This window comes from Panthera tigris, chromosome A2 (genome assembly GCF_018350195.1).
Source record: "Panthera tigris isolate Pti1 chromosome A2, P.tigris_Pti1_mat1.1, whole genome shotgun sequence".
Lineage (NCBI taxonomy): Eukaryota > Metazoa > Chordata > Mammalia > Carnivora > Felidae > Panthera > Panthera tigris.
In genome coordinates, this window is record NC_056661.1 from 7,744,320 (window position 1) to 7,756,539 (window position 12,220).

The 12,220-nt window shown below is 57.0% G+C and overlaps 1 protein-coding gene across 1 annotated transcript; it reads right to left on the reverse strand.

Moving 5' to 3' along the window:
* Positions 1-2,735: 2,735 nt before the first annotated feature.
* On the reverse strand, positions 2,736-10,374 carry S1PR2 (sphingosine-1-phosphate receptor 2). Its single transcript, XM_042978130.1, has 2 exons — positions 10,053-10,374; positions 2,736-5,245 (listed from the first exon to the last, which is right to left on the reverse strand). The coding sequence occupies exon 2, from the start codon at positions 5,201-5,203 to the stop codon at positions 4,205-4,207; it is 999 nt and encodes a 332-aa protein (XP_042834064.1). The 5' UTR covers positions 5,204-5,245; positions 10,053-10,374; the 3' UTR covers positions 2,736-4,204.
* Between the last annotated feature and the right edge of the window lie 1,846 nt (positions 10,375-12,220).

A 12,220-nucleotide genomic window follows, 5' to 3' on the forward strand; every position in this document is an offset into this window, starting at 1 on the left:
TTACTAAGGTTATATAAGAGAATGCTTTGTTCTTAGGAAACACGGTGAGGTATTTAGGTAGGTCGATGGACGCATGGATGGATGGAGAGAGAGAGAGAGAGGGAGGTAGATAGGAGGAGCCTAGACTGCTGGTAAGTGGGCATCTGTCCTTATTCAGGACCAATTTCCAAATCCTTTTATATGAGAGAAATCAATTTCTCTCTCTCAATTTAAGTTACTAATATTCTGTGTTTTCTGTCATTTGCAGCTGAGCCTAATAACTTGATATCATAATTAAAAGAAATATTCCAGGGGCACCTGGGTGGCTCAGTCAGCTAAGCACCCAGCATCCCACTCTTGATTTCTGCTCAGGTCATGATCCCATGGTTCGTGGGATCAAGCCCTATGTTGGGCTCCCCGCTGAGCATGGAGTCTGCTTAAGATTCTCTCTCCCTCTCCCCGTCCCTCTCCCTGCCTCGTGCGAGCACATGCTCTCTCTCTAAAGTAAAAAATAAAATAAAATAAAATCACTTTTCTAAAAAGTTAAAATTCAGCTCCTGCATCACGCTAGCCACATTTCATGTGCTAGTAGCTTAAGGATCTGCATTTTACCAGGTTGTTCCAGGTAATTCTGATGCCCCCTAATATCCAACAGCCTCGGGAGGGAGAGAGGAGGTGAACATCATTATGCGTCCCTGTGAGTTGGTCTGTTCTGTTTTAGGCTCCAAGATTTGAGAGCTATCAGTAAATTAGATCTTCAGATCAGGAGGATCAGATGTGACTACATTTTTCAATCAAGGACCGCATGGGTTCAAATCCCTGCCCCTCCACTCACATGCCGCGTGACCCTGGTCAGATTACTTGACCTCTCTGGTGCCTCAGGGTTTTTCACCTGTCAGAGCACCAATACCAGTCTATTCTACAGAGTACCTGAAGCCGTTGCTTCCCCTATTTTAGTTTCTTCACAGAAAATAAACTTGACACTAAGTGAAACGGCCAGCATTTGTTTTGGCTTCAACTCATTTGACAAACATTTCTTGAGCACCTGCTGTGTCCTCACCACCGTTCTGAGCACCGGGGCCAAGCAGTGAACAAGACATATACGAGTCCCTGCTGTCACAGAACTGGCATCCTAAAGGGCAGGTGGAAAATTAACAGGATCAAGAAGCAAAATGTGCTCCATGTCGGACATTAGCAAAGGAAGCAGGCAGGACAAGAAATGTTCGCGTGGCCAGAGGCCTCACCCAAGGTGGTATTTTATGGTAGACCAGAAGGAGCAGAGAGGAGTCCCGGGCATATGTGGGGGAAGATGGGAAGATCATTCCAGGCAGAGGGACCAGCAGGTGGAAAAGCCCTGCGGTGGGAACATGCCAAGTACTGTTTAAGATGTGAGAGACACGGGGGCGCCTGGGCGGCTCAGTCGGTTAAGCATCTGACTTCAGCTCAGTTCATGATCTCATAGTTCGTGAGTTTGAGTCCTGCGTCGGATCCTCTGTCCCCCTCTCTGCTCCTCCTCTGCTCATTCTCTCTCTCTCTCAAAAATAGATAAACTCAAAAAGAAGTTCTAGAGACACAGTAATAAGACAGATGCAGTCTTATCTTCAAATGCTCACATTTTCCTGGGGGAGACAGATAACTGACCTATAATCTCCTCCCAGGGGATAAGCTGGAGAGGGACTCAAAAGAGAAAAAGATGGTCAAGACAGGCCTCTCTGATGACGTGGTAGTTGAACAGAGGCCTGAAGAAGGTAGAGAAAGCAGGTATATATCTGGGGGAAATCTTTGGACTGACTCTGGCCTGGCCTGTGCCTCTTTCTCCTCCCAGTTTCAGCTGAGGCTTGGGTTTCCAAAGGGAGGTTGTCCCCAAACTATTAGAGGAGGGGAATCCTGATAGGGAGTGCAGACCTCAGCCTCTGGCTGCTGTCTGCCCCACTCCTTCCGCCCGGGGCTGCCCCAGTGTTTGCGCTGGTGCTGGGGCGACCTAGGTGGGGCTCTAGCTTAGGGACTGGGTTCCCCCATCAAAGTTCCAAATCTATCTCCAAAGGAGCCGCTGGGCCCTGTGCCTCTGGGCAGAGGGGAGTGTCACCCTGGAGCTGAGCTAGGAAGCCACCTCCCAGCTGTGTCCCATCTGGGTTTCTCCTGGTTCTGGGTGCGGCTGGCAGCCTGCACTCCCCACTCCCTCGGTGGCAAAGAGGGGGTTGAGGATACTCTCTGTGGCCCAGTGGTGGAACTGGGAGGATCATATCCAGACAGGCACTGCCCTAACTAGCTGTGTGACCCTGAGCAGGTCACGTACCTTCTCTGAACCCACATCACCACGATCGTGCCTAGTAACTCCCACCTCCTGAGGATTCACGTCTTGGAAAGTGCTTGATGAAAAGTTACCCGTTCCTTTGGGGAATACCGAGGCCTGGAAGGTTATTTGGGCCCGTGTCCCCCAAGACCATCCCTCAGGGATGGAACATGTACTTGGGATGAAGTAGGGGACCTCCCTAAACACGCCAGGCTATCTTTAAAGGGAAGCAAGAAGGCCTGGAGTCTAATTAACCACTGGGAGGGGCCAGACAGATGCCTTAGGGAAAGGTCAGCATTTACCGGAAGCCACTGTAATCCTGGCTTGGGTGGGGTTAGGGGTTGGGGCACAGAATAGGAAAGCCGGCAAAGTAGGAGTGGCCTGGATGGCAGCCACCCCCCCATCCCATCCCCCCTCCAGCCACGGGGTGCTAGTGGGGTGCCGCCTTAGCCCTAAAAAGACAACCACCACCAGAATGAGAGATTGAACCGTTTATTGGCCTGGGCCTGGATCTCAGGCATGGGGGGCATCTGGGGAGCTGTACGAGGGGAGACAAGCCCCCAACTGGCTCCTTGCCCCCCGAGACCCCCTCCCCAGCCTTTGCGTTCACGAGAAATCACTTTGAGGCGTGAGGTTTCCTTCCCCGAGGAGAGCTGTACCCCAGCTCTCAAGTGGGGAGATGAGCCATTAATTACAAAGGGGTCTGGGCAGGGCCAGATCCCTCTTTGGCAGCTTCAAAACAGACACGAGACGACAATAGCATCCATTCGGGGGGAACATGGTGGGGAGAGCGGGTCACAGATACCACACACGCACACAGACACACATAAATATACATTTGTACCGCAATGTCCCTTCCATCTATCCATGGAATTTAGTAAAGTCCTTCTGGGGCAGGTGAGGGGAGAGCATCCCACAAATGTCCTCGGCATGCCCACCCCGGTGCTCCTCCGTACGAGACAACTCGAAAGGAGGCACAGTGGGTTCAAGGTTGCCCCGCCCCAGGAGATCCAGTACCTCCGCTGGGCTGGAGGTGGGAGTAGCTCTGGGTGGTTGTTTTTTCTTTTCTTTTTTTTTTTTTGGGGGGAGGGGGGGATCCTGTGCAAACAGTTCCCCTAGAACTTTCTCAAGTTCCACCCTTTCCCACCAGGAGGCCCAAAGCCCTCCTCAGCTCCCCCAGACCAGTTTTTCCAGCCCTTGGTGATTCCTCTGTGCCCCAAATAGTGCAATTGGCCGATGAGGTCTGAGAACGGCATCCAGCCCCCCCTCTCCACCCCATGGTTTCCCAGCATGTCATGGAGAGAGAGAGGAAAAGAAGAAGAGGCCAAAGTGGCAGCTGGTGACATTTGGGGAAGCTGTGGATTTGGGCTTTGCAACTGTCAGCCGGGGCCACCCAGGATGGTCAAGGAGGAGGCCTCCGGCCCCTGGGGGCAATGGTTCTGGGGGAAGTGGCCTAAGGTTGCCAGGAGGTGACAAGGGGGCTAGGTTCGGAGAGGGGAGCCCTGTACAGGGCAGAGGGTCAGATGGTCATGAAATGTTGAAATCCCTTGTAAGGGGTTATAAGTGGCTCCTGCCCTGAGCTCCCCCTGAGTGCTTGCCTGCTCTCACCCAGGCCCCTTCCAGGTCCCCCAGTCCTCCCCACGATCCAGTTCTGAAGGGGCCACACCAATTACTGCACTAGCCTCTGACCCTGCAGCTCTGCCATCCGACTGGCTGGTGTCTCAGCCGGCCAGCCCTGGCGTGAAGTATTTTCAATACCACCCAGGTCTGTGGAGCGGGGGCATCTTGCCTGGCAACCCCACGTCTCTGTCCAAGGTCACCCGGTGTCTCTCCACGGAGCCCTCTGCCATGGCCTCGTGGCCCACTTTGCCCCTCAGACCATCGTGTTGCCCTCCAGAAACGTGGGCGATGTGGGCATGTGTGTGCCCCTCTCTAGCGAGCTGGAGCTGCGGAGAGGCAGGAGGCGATGGCCCGGGTCCCGCCCCGCCGCCCTTGAACGCCCGCCGCCCGCCGGCAGCACTGCAGCGGCCGCAGTACCTCCCGCCGCAGGTCCCGGCTGCGCCACGTGTAGATGACGGGGTTGAGCAGCGAGTTCAGGGTGGCAAAGGCAAAGAAGTAGTGGGCCTTGTAGAGGACGGGGCAGGACCGGACGGGACAGGCATAGTCCAGGAGCAGGATGCTAAAGGCAGGCAGCCAGCAGACGATGAAGACACCCAGCACGATGGTGACCGTCTTGAGCAGGGCCAGCGTCTGTGGGCCGGTCACGTCGACGTGGCTGGAACGGACCACGCAGTAGATGCGGACGTACAGAGCGACGATGGCCAGTAAGATGACGGAGAAGATGGTCACCACGCAGAGCACGTAGTGCTTGGTATAAAGCGGCAGCACGGTGGAACAGGCCTCGAGATGGCCCAGGCAGTTCCAGCCCAGGATGGGCAGGCCTCCGAGAACAAGCGAGATGAGCCACGAGGCCACGATGAGCAGCAGCATGCGGCAGCTCTTGTCGCTGCCGTAGAGCTTGACCTTGGCGATGGCCACGTGCCGCTCGATGGCGATGGCCAGGAGGCTGAAGACGGAGGCGGAAAGCGTGATGAAGGCGGAGCCCTCTCGAGCAAACCACTCCAAAGGGGTCAGCCCCAGCGTGACGGGGCCTGAGAGCAAGGTATTGGCTACAAAGGCCACACCTGTCAGCAGGTCCGAGGCGGCTAGGTTGCCCAGGAACAGGTACATGGCCGAGTGGAACTTGCTGTTGCGAGCGACAGCAATGAGCACCATCAGGTTCTCCACCACGATGGTGAAGCAGATGAGGACGATGATGGCCAACGCCACCCAGCGGGAGGTCGTCTCCTGAGTGTCCAGCGTCTCCTTGGTGTAATTATAGTGTTCCAGGACCTTGCTGGGGCTTAGGTACTCTGAGTACAGGCTGCCCATGGTGGGGCTCAGTGGCCAGCCAGGGCCATGGGGCTGTCAGAGCTGCAGAGGGAAAAGACCAACAGACAGGTCAGTGTTGTGGCCGCTCCCTGGGCTCTGACTCCAGGTGGACGCGGTGTGAGTCCCAGCTTCCTCACTTCTCACCGAGTGGCCGTATGAAGTCAGGATTACCATCGTCCCTGCTTTACCAGTGGGAAACCCAGAGAGGTCAATTCACTTCCCGTAAGTCTCAAAGCTAGTAAGTCTCCAAGTGGCAGAGCCGGAGACCCACTCCAAAGCCTCTATAACTTCTAGGCTGCACTGTCTTCCAAAAAGAGCAGAAAGTCCCCCAAATACAAAGTGAACTTCCAGAACCCACGCTCACCCACCCGGAAAGTGAGCCTTGGGCAGGGCTGGGAGGGCTTGTCTCCTTTCCAGAATACACTAGAGCCTGGGGCTTCATGCTGCCTGCCAACCTGGGTCAGCAAGATGCTCGCTAATAGCACCGTCCCCTGCTCATTACCACCCACTGCCCTGGATTTCAGGCTGGGTATGAGCCTTGAGGCCATGGGTGCTCCCAAGATAAGGTCTTGGGGAGACACCAGGGCGGCCTGAGGTTTAAGCATCTCAGAGGTCATGGCAACTTCAAGGACAAAGACCTTGGAGGCAATCCAGGGTTGAACCGCACTCCACCCGACCTGCTGTGGGACCTTGGGCAAGTCACCGAATGCCCGGCCTCTCAGCCCCAACGTCCTCATCTGTGCAATGGAGAGAAGAAAGCCCACTTCATAGGGGTAATGGGAAAATCCTGTCGAATGGTACATGAAGCACCCCTAGCACATAGCAAGCACTCAATAAATATTAGCTAATATATTAGCTCCCTTAGGTGCCCTCCATCCAATCTTTTAGGAGGGGATGGAGACTGAGCTACAGGCCAGACTCCCGACATCCTGTTCTCATCAGCACCATCTAGCCCTGCCCTGCAGAGGGTCCCAGCGGGGTAAGCAGGGCACTGGCACACACCCCCATCCCCAGCCAGGATGAAATCCAGATGTGAGGCCCCTGGAACAAACAGGGTGGAGTCCTCACTCCCCAGTCACATCCGGTGTGGGAAAGGCTGGGAGGGGGTGATGGGATGGGGGAGCCACAGGAGACCAGTCTGGGAGGTCCTGGCTGGGAGGACCAGGCAGCTGCTGCAACGCTCAAGTCATGTGACCCGAGGAGGGGGCGTGCAGCCCTGCGGGGAGGGGGCTCAGGGGAAGGGGGGGACCGGCATTTATTTCCATGAAAGCCTGAGTCACCCCCTTCTCAAAGAAAACTGATCCATGGGGGGAGGGGGCGGGAAGAAGTGTGGGCAGAGGATGAGAAGCCAACATCATGGCCTCCTCCCAGCTTGCTGGCGGTGGGGGCGGGGGGGGGGGGGGGGTGTCTCTGAGGAGCTGGTGCTGTGTCTGTCTTTAAGGAGGGGAGCCAGGAAGAAGCTCCAGCCTTTAGCTGATGGGGGAGGGCGCAGGAAGAGCCCGCCCTGGGTCCCTGGAAACATGCCGGGCAAGGACCACGTGCGCTCCAGGAGTACCGTTCCAGAACAAGGCTGGTTAGGCCGGTTCCTAGTGAGCCTGGGAACTATGGGGGGCTTCCGGGGTCACTCAGCCATCTCAGTCCTCGGAGGAGGCGTCCTGGCCCCGGGCCTGACAGAGGCAGCTGCTCCCCCTGGGTAAAGGGGCATCCGTCCTAGTTTGGAAACAGAGAAGGGCTTGTGCGCATCCCCGGAGACTGCCGCCCCGCCCAGATCGCCACACAGAGGCCCCTTGTTCCCCTGACGGACCGGGCCCTGGGCGCCCCGATGCCCTCTGCCCGATGCAGGCTGCAGCCGGCCGGGAGCTAACTTGGCCCTGGCCTCGGCCTTACTGGACCGACCTTCGGGGCAGAAACAGCCGGCGCCCTGATTGGCTTGTTTTCAATCCCAGGGCATTGAGCGATTCGCCAATTGGCCAGAGCTTCCCGTCCTCGGCATTTGATTGGCCCAGTTGGGGGCGCCCTAAGGGAAGCGCCAGTGAGCAGTCCTTCACTGGCCAACGGCTTCTTTCAGAGGACAGAGTTAAGGCTGTGGACATGTCTCTGGGGAGCCTGTGAACCGCGGCCTGACCGCAGGGTCACGACAACCAGACGCCCCCAGGCTGCCCTGGCCTACTGGGCCCCTCCCAGGGTTCGTGATTGAGAATCAAGGGCCCGTTGCAGGCCTGGGAAACACCCTTGCGGGTGGGCAAGAAGCCCAGGGTGTGTCCCATGGCCACCCCCTCCACCCCTCCCACACATGGGGCCACCAGCCCTCTCTGGCAGCCAAGAGGAAGATTTATGGATGCTTCCTGGAGAATTGAGAATTGGGTTGACTCCTCACATCCCAGAGACTGACCAAAAAGTCTGTCTTCTTCCCTGGGGGGAAGATTGGCAGTCTGCACACTCACTGTCTGCAGCCCCAGGAGACTATCAGGGCATCCTCAGAAGGAGGGGTAGCTCCTCTAGTCAGAGAAGGGGAAACTGAGGCTCACACTGCCTTCCTCTTCTCATCTTCCCCACTAGGACTTTGCTGAAGACAGAGAGAGCTTAAAGCAGGTCCATGCTTTCCAGAAAGAGGAAGCAGAGCCTGGAGGTTGGGACTGACAGGAGAGTCAGCCCTAGGCAGATACAGGCCTTGGCGGTTTCCCCTCCCTGTGTCTGGCTCCCAGACCCGGCTGGCTAAATACAGGGCCTGTCTCCTGCTCACCTTCTCCAAGGCAGCCCTAACTTCCTCCCAGAGGCTCAGTAGGGGATCGCTGGGCTCAGAACCTGGGAATGGCCAGGCCTGAAATGGAATGAGAGGGACAAGTGACAGAGTTTGGAGGGAAGGGAAGACAGACCAAGACTGTTCAGGGGGAGATTAGAAAAGAGGAAAGACAGAGAGGAAGCCTCAGAGGCTTCCAGGAGTCCCTCCTCCAAGTTCCACGGAGGCAGCTTACAGTTCTACTGTCACTCACTGATCCCATGCCACTTGCCCTGGGGCAGAGCCCCCACCTTTTCTTTTGGTTTCCCTTCTGCAGTCAGGCCCACCCTACGCTGCCATTCTCCATGCAGCAGCCAGGGGGAGCTATCTAATTTACAACGCCAGGACAGGGTGTCACTCCCAACTTCCATATTCTTCTATGGCTCCCCATTGCCCAAAATGGCCTGGCCCCTGTCCATCTAGCCTCCTCCCACTCTCCGGCAGGGCCACCCAACTCCAACCACAGTGGCCTCCTGGGTGCCATCCCCGCAAATCCTTGAATGACTGTCTCCTCTTTCAGGTTTCAGTTTCAAGGTCACTGGCGGGGGGGGGGGGGGGGGGGGGGGGGGGGGGGGGGGGGGGGGGGCGGGGGGGGGCGGGGGGCGGCTCAGACCGTCAGTCTACTATAGCCACTTTCCCCAGGGCCTTTCTATTGCAGCATCTTGCCTTATCTTCACACAACTTGCCATTTTCGGATATTATTATTGTATCTCTTGTTTTCTGTCTGGCTTGCACGGTAGAGCACGAGTGTTGGAGGCCAGCGACCAAGTCCGTTTTCAGCCTCTGTGGCATGATGCTTGGCATCCAGAAGGTGCTCAGGAAACGTGCCATACAGAAGGATGGATGGATGGATGAATGAATGGATGGATGGATGAACAAATGAACAAAGCCCCGTGGGCCCCTGAGGGTAGAGGCACCTAAACTCAGCTGAGTCTCAAACAACAGCAAAGGCTGGAGACGCCTCTGGTCGCTGGCAGCCCCCAGACTAGGCGAAGCCCAGCGCGTCTCCGTGGAGACAGCGACAGGACCCGCCCCCGCCCTCGGGCTGCAGTCTGGCCTCCTTATCTGGCGGTGGAATGCGCGGTATCTACACTCGCTCCCGCCGGGGCCGCGCCTCCTCTCCCGCGACAGCCACACGCGAGGAATCCCTACATCTCCCGTGGGGGTGGGGAACGCCTCTCCCCCCCACTCCCCAAGGAGCTTCGTCTCGGTATTCCCGGAGGGCTTAGGCGCGGGGAGGAGGGGTGACCCCAGCTGCAGCCACACGGCAACTACCGAACCGCCGTCGCGCCAACGCGGGGGGACCGTGGGCTCAGCGCGTGGCGCCTGTTGTCTCTGCCTAGGGCAGAGTCGGGGAGGGTATGGAAATCCCCGGGTGAGTCAACTCGTGCCGGAGGAGGGGGCGAGGTTCCGACAATCTGCTGGGCCCGGGACCACGCGGGGTCCGCGCCACGCGCGTTCGCCCCGTCGCCCCGTCCCTGGGCCCCAGGAGAAAGATGAGGCGCCGGAGCCACGCAGTCACGTTCCCATTCCTTCCAGAACAAAGCCACGCCCCCGCGGGGGGACTGAAGAAGACGGACTACTCGGGGAAACTGAGGCACCGAGGCCGACCTGCAGGCGGTGGGGCAGACTGCCCTCCCTGGGGACTCCGCCCCTCGGCTTGGAGGCTCGCCGGCGCGTTGCACCTTTCGCTCTCGCCCGGCCGGAGTCAGCCAGGAGGAGGGCCCTCCCCCCTCCCCCCATACGCACTCCCCGAACCCCTCGGTTCTGCCTCCCAGTGTCCGGCCGAAAGCGCTCGGATTCCGCCTTCTGTTCGGCGCCAACTTCCTGCCGCTGAGGAAGGCGGGGAGCTCAGTCTGGGGGTTCGCGGCGGAGGCTGTAGGGGCGGCCCGGAGTCGTGGAGAAGGTTCACAGTGACCACTCCCTCCGTGCAGCAGGAGCACGGGCGGCGCGTGCGCGCCCGGGTGCGCCCCCAACCCCTCGCCTGGCCCCCCCCCCCCCCAGCTCCGACCCTGCGACTCCCGGGCCCCGGGCCCCGTCTTTTCTGCTTTCCCCTCGCCCCGCACTCACCTGGCTGGGCAGGCCGGGTCCCTGCTCTGGCCGGAGGGGCTTCGGCGTCTGCGTCCCCGGGACGGCATCGGCAGGGGCTGGGGCTGCCTGCCGGGCTGGGGCCGCGTCCCGGGGCTGGGGACCTGGGACGGAGGGGGGCGGGAGAGACACCGCCTCGGCCCCCCACTCGCCCCGCCCTCCTCTCCTCCCCTTTCCGGCGGCGGCTAAATGAATTCCAGATGTGATCGGTCGGGCCCGGGCGCGCGCTGGGGACGGCGGGGGAGGCGCGCGGGGTCCCTTTGTTCGCCTCCCCCACCTCTCGCCCTGCCCCTCCCAGCCCCCACTCGTGAGAACCTGCCGGCGTATGACGTCACACGACTCCGTGATGTCACGTCTCTCCTGGCCAGGTGGCTTCAACCTGAAACAACTCTTTGATTGCAGATATACTCTTGGCCCGTTCCTTGGGACCTTGGAATTGGAGGAGAGCATGAGATCCCCTTTACGCAACAAGGAGCTACGGAAGCACCTTTGTGTCCATGCAGCAAATAGGCATTATGCGCCTACTCTGAGTTCCCACAACAAATGGTCAAGTTCCTACTATGTGCCACGCCCTGCCGCAAAGACAGGATTAGTTTTGCCTTGATAAGACCTCAGAATTCAGATAAGACTCCTAGAAAACTCAGAGCACCCACCAGCCTATCTACCCTACCTCTGCCCTTGCTGTGGTCAACCAGGGAGGCGGGCCCAGATTCATCACAGTGCTCGCCTTCATGGAGCTTATGTTCAGGTGCAAGAGACAGCCTTTTAGGAGGCTACTATTTGTGAAAATGTGTATATAACCTTCCTATATGTTTATTTACCAGATAACATTAAGCATTTGGTTGGTATGTGCCAGATACTGTTCTAAAAGGCTGGAGGTGTATCAGGGACAAACCAGACAATACTCCCTGGAGCTGATGTTCCACAACCTGTGCTCAGAATATCCAGAATATATCAGGCAGAAGCAACTGGTGAATTTCCTGGGAGAGGAAGTGAAAGATAGGGATAGGGCACGGGAAGGAGGCTGCTTTCATTCTATGAACTCTCTCGTACCTTTTGATTTTTTTTTAATGTGCACATGTGTCCAATGCCAATAATAATTGACTGCTATAGGGGTGCCTGGGTGGCTCAGTCAGCTTAGTGTCCAGCTCTTGATTTTGACTCAGATCATGATCTCAGGGTTGGTGAGGACAAACCCCACCTCCGGCTGCGCACTGACAAGGCCGAGCCTACTTGGGATTCTCTCTCTCTCTCTCTCTCTCTCTCTCTGCCCTTCCTCTGCTTGCACACAGGCTCTCTCTCTCTCTCTCTCAATCTGGAAAATAAATAAATAATAATTTTTTAAAAAAAAGACTGCTGGAGACAGTGCAAAAGAAGGAAAGGTTCAGGGCACTTTCTGTGTGTATATCATACTTCAGTAAAGAATGTTGAGGTGCAAAATGACAAAAAAGGATATCTGCACTCCTGTGTTCGTTGCAGCATTATTCACAACAGCCAAGATATGTAAGCCACCTAAATGTTCATCAGTGGAAGAACTGATAAAGAAAATGTGGTAGGGGGTGCCTGGGTGGCTGAGTCAGTTAAGCGACAGACTTTTTTGTTTTAATTGAAAACAATTTTTTTAATGTTTATGTCTGAGAAAGAGAGAGAGAGTGAGAGAATGATTGGGGAGAGGCAGAGAGAGAGGGAGACACAGAATCTGAAGCAGGCTCCAGGCTCTGAGCTGGCAGCACAGAGCTGGAAGAGGGACTCCAACCCACGAGCCTTGAGATCATGGCCTGAGCCAAAGTCTGACACAACACAATCGACTGAGCCAGCCAGGCGCCCCAAGCGACAGGCTCTTGATTTCGGCTCAGGTCACGATCATACATTTCATGAGTTCGAGCCCCATAGTCAGGCTCTGTGCTGACGATGCAGAGCCTGCTTGGGATTCCCCCTCTTTCTAAATTCCCCCTCTTTCTAAAAATAAATAAACTTAAAAAAAAAAAAGAAAAGAAAAGAGGAGCAGCTGGATGGCTCAGCCGGTTGAGCTTCCGACTTCAGCTCAGGTCATGATCTCACAGTTCGTGGGTTCGAGCCCCGTGTCGGGCTCTGTGCTGACAGCTCAGAGCCCGGAGCCTGCTTCGGATTCTGTGTCTCCCTCTCTCTCT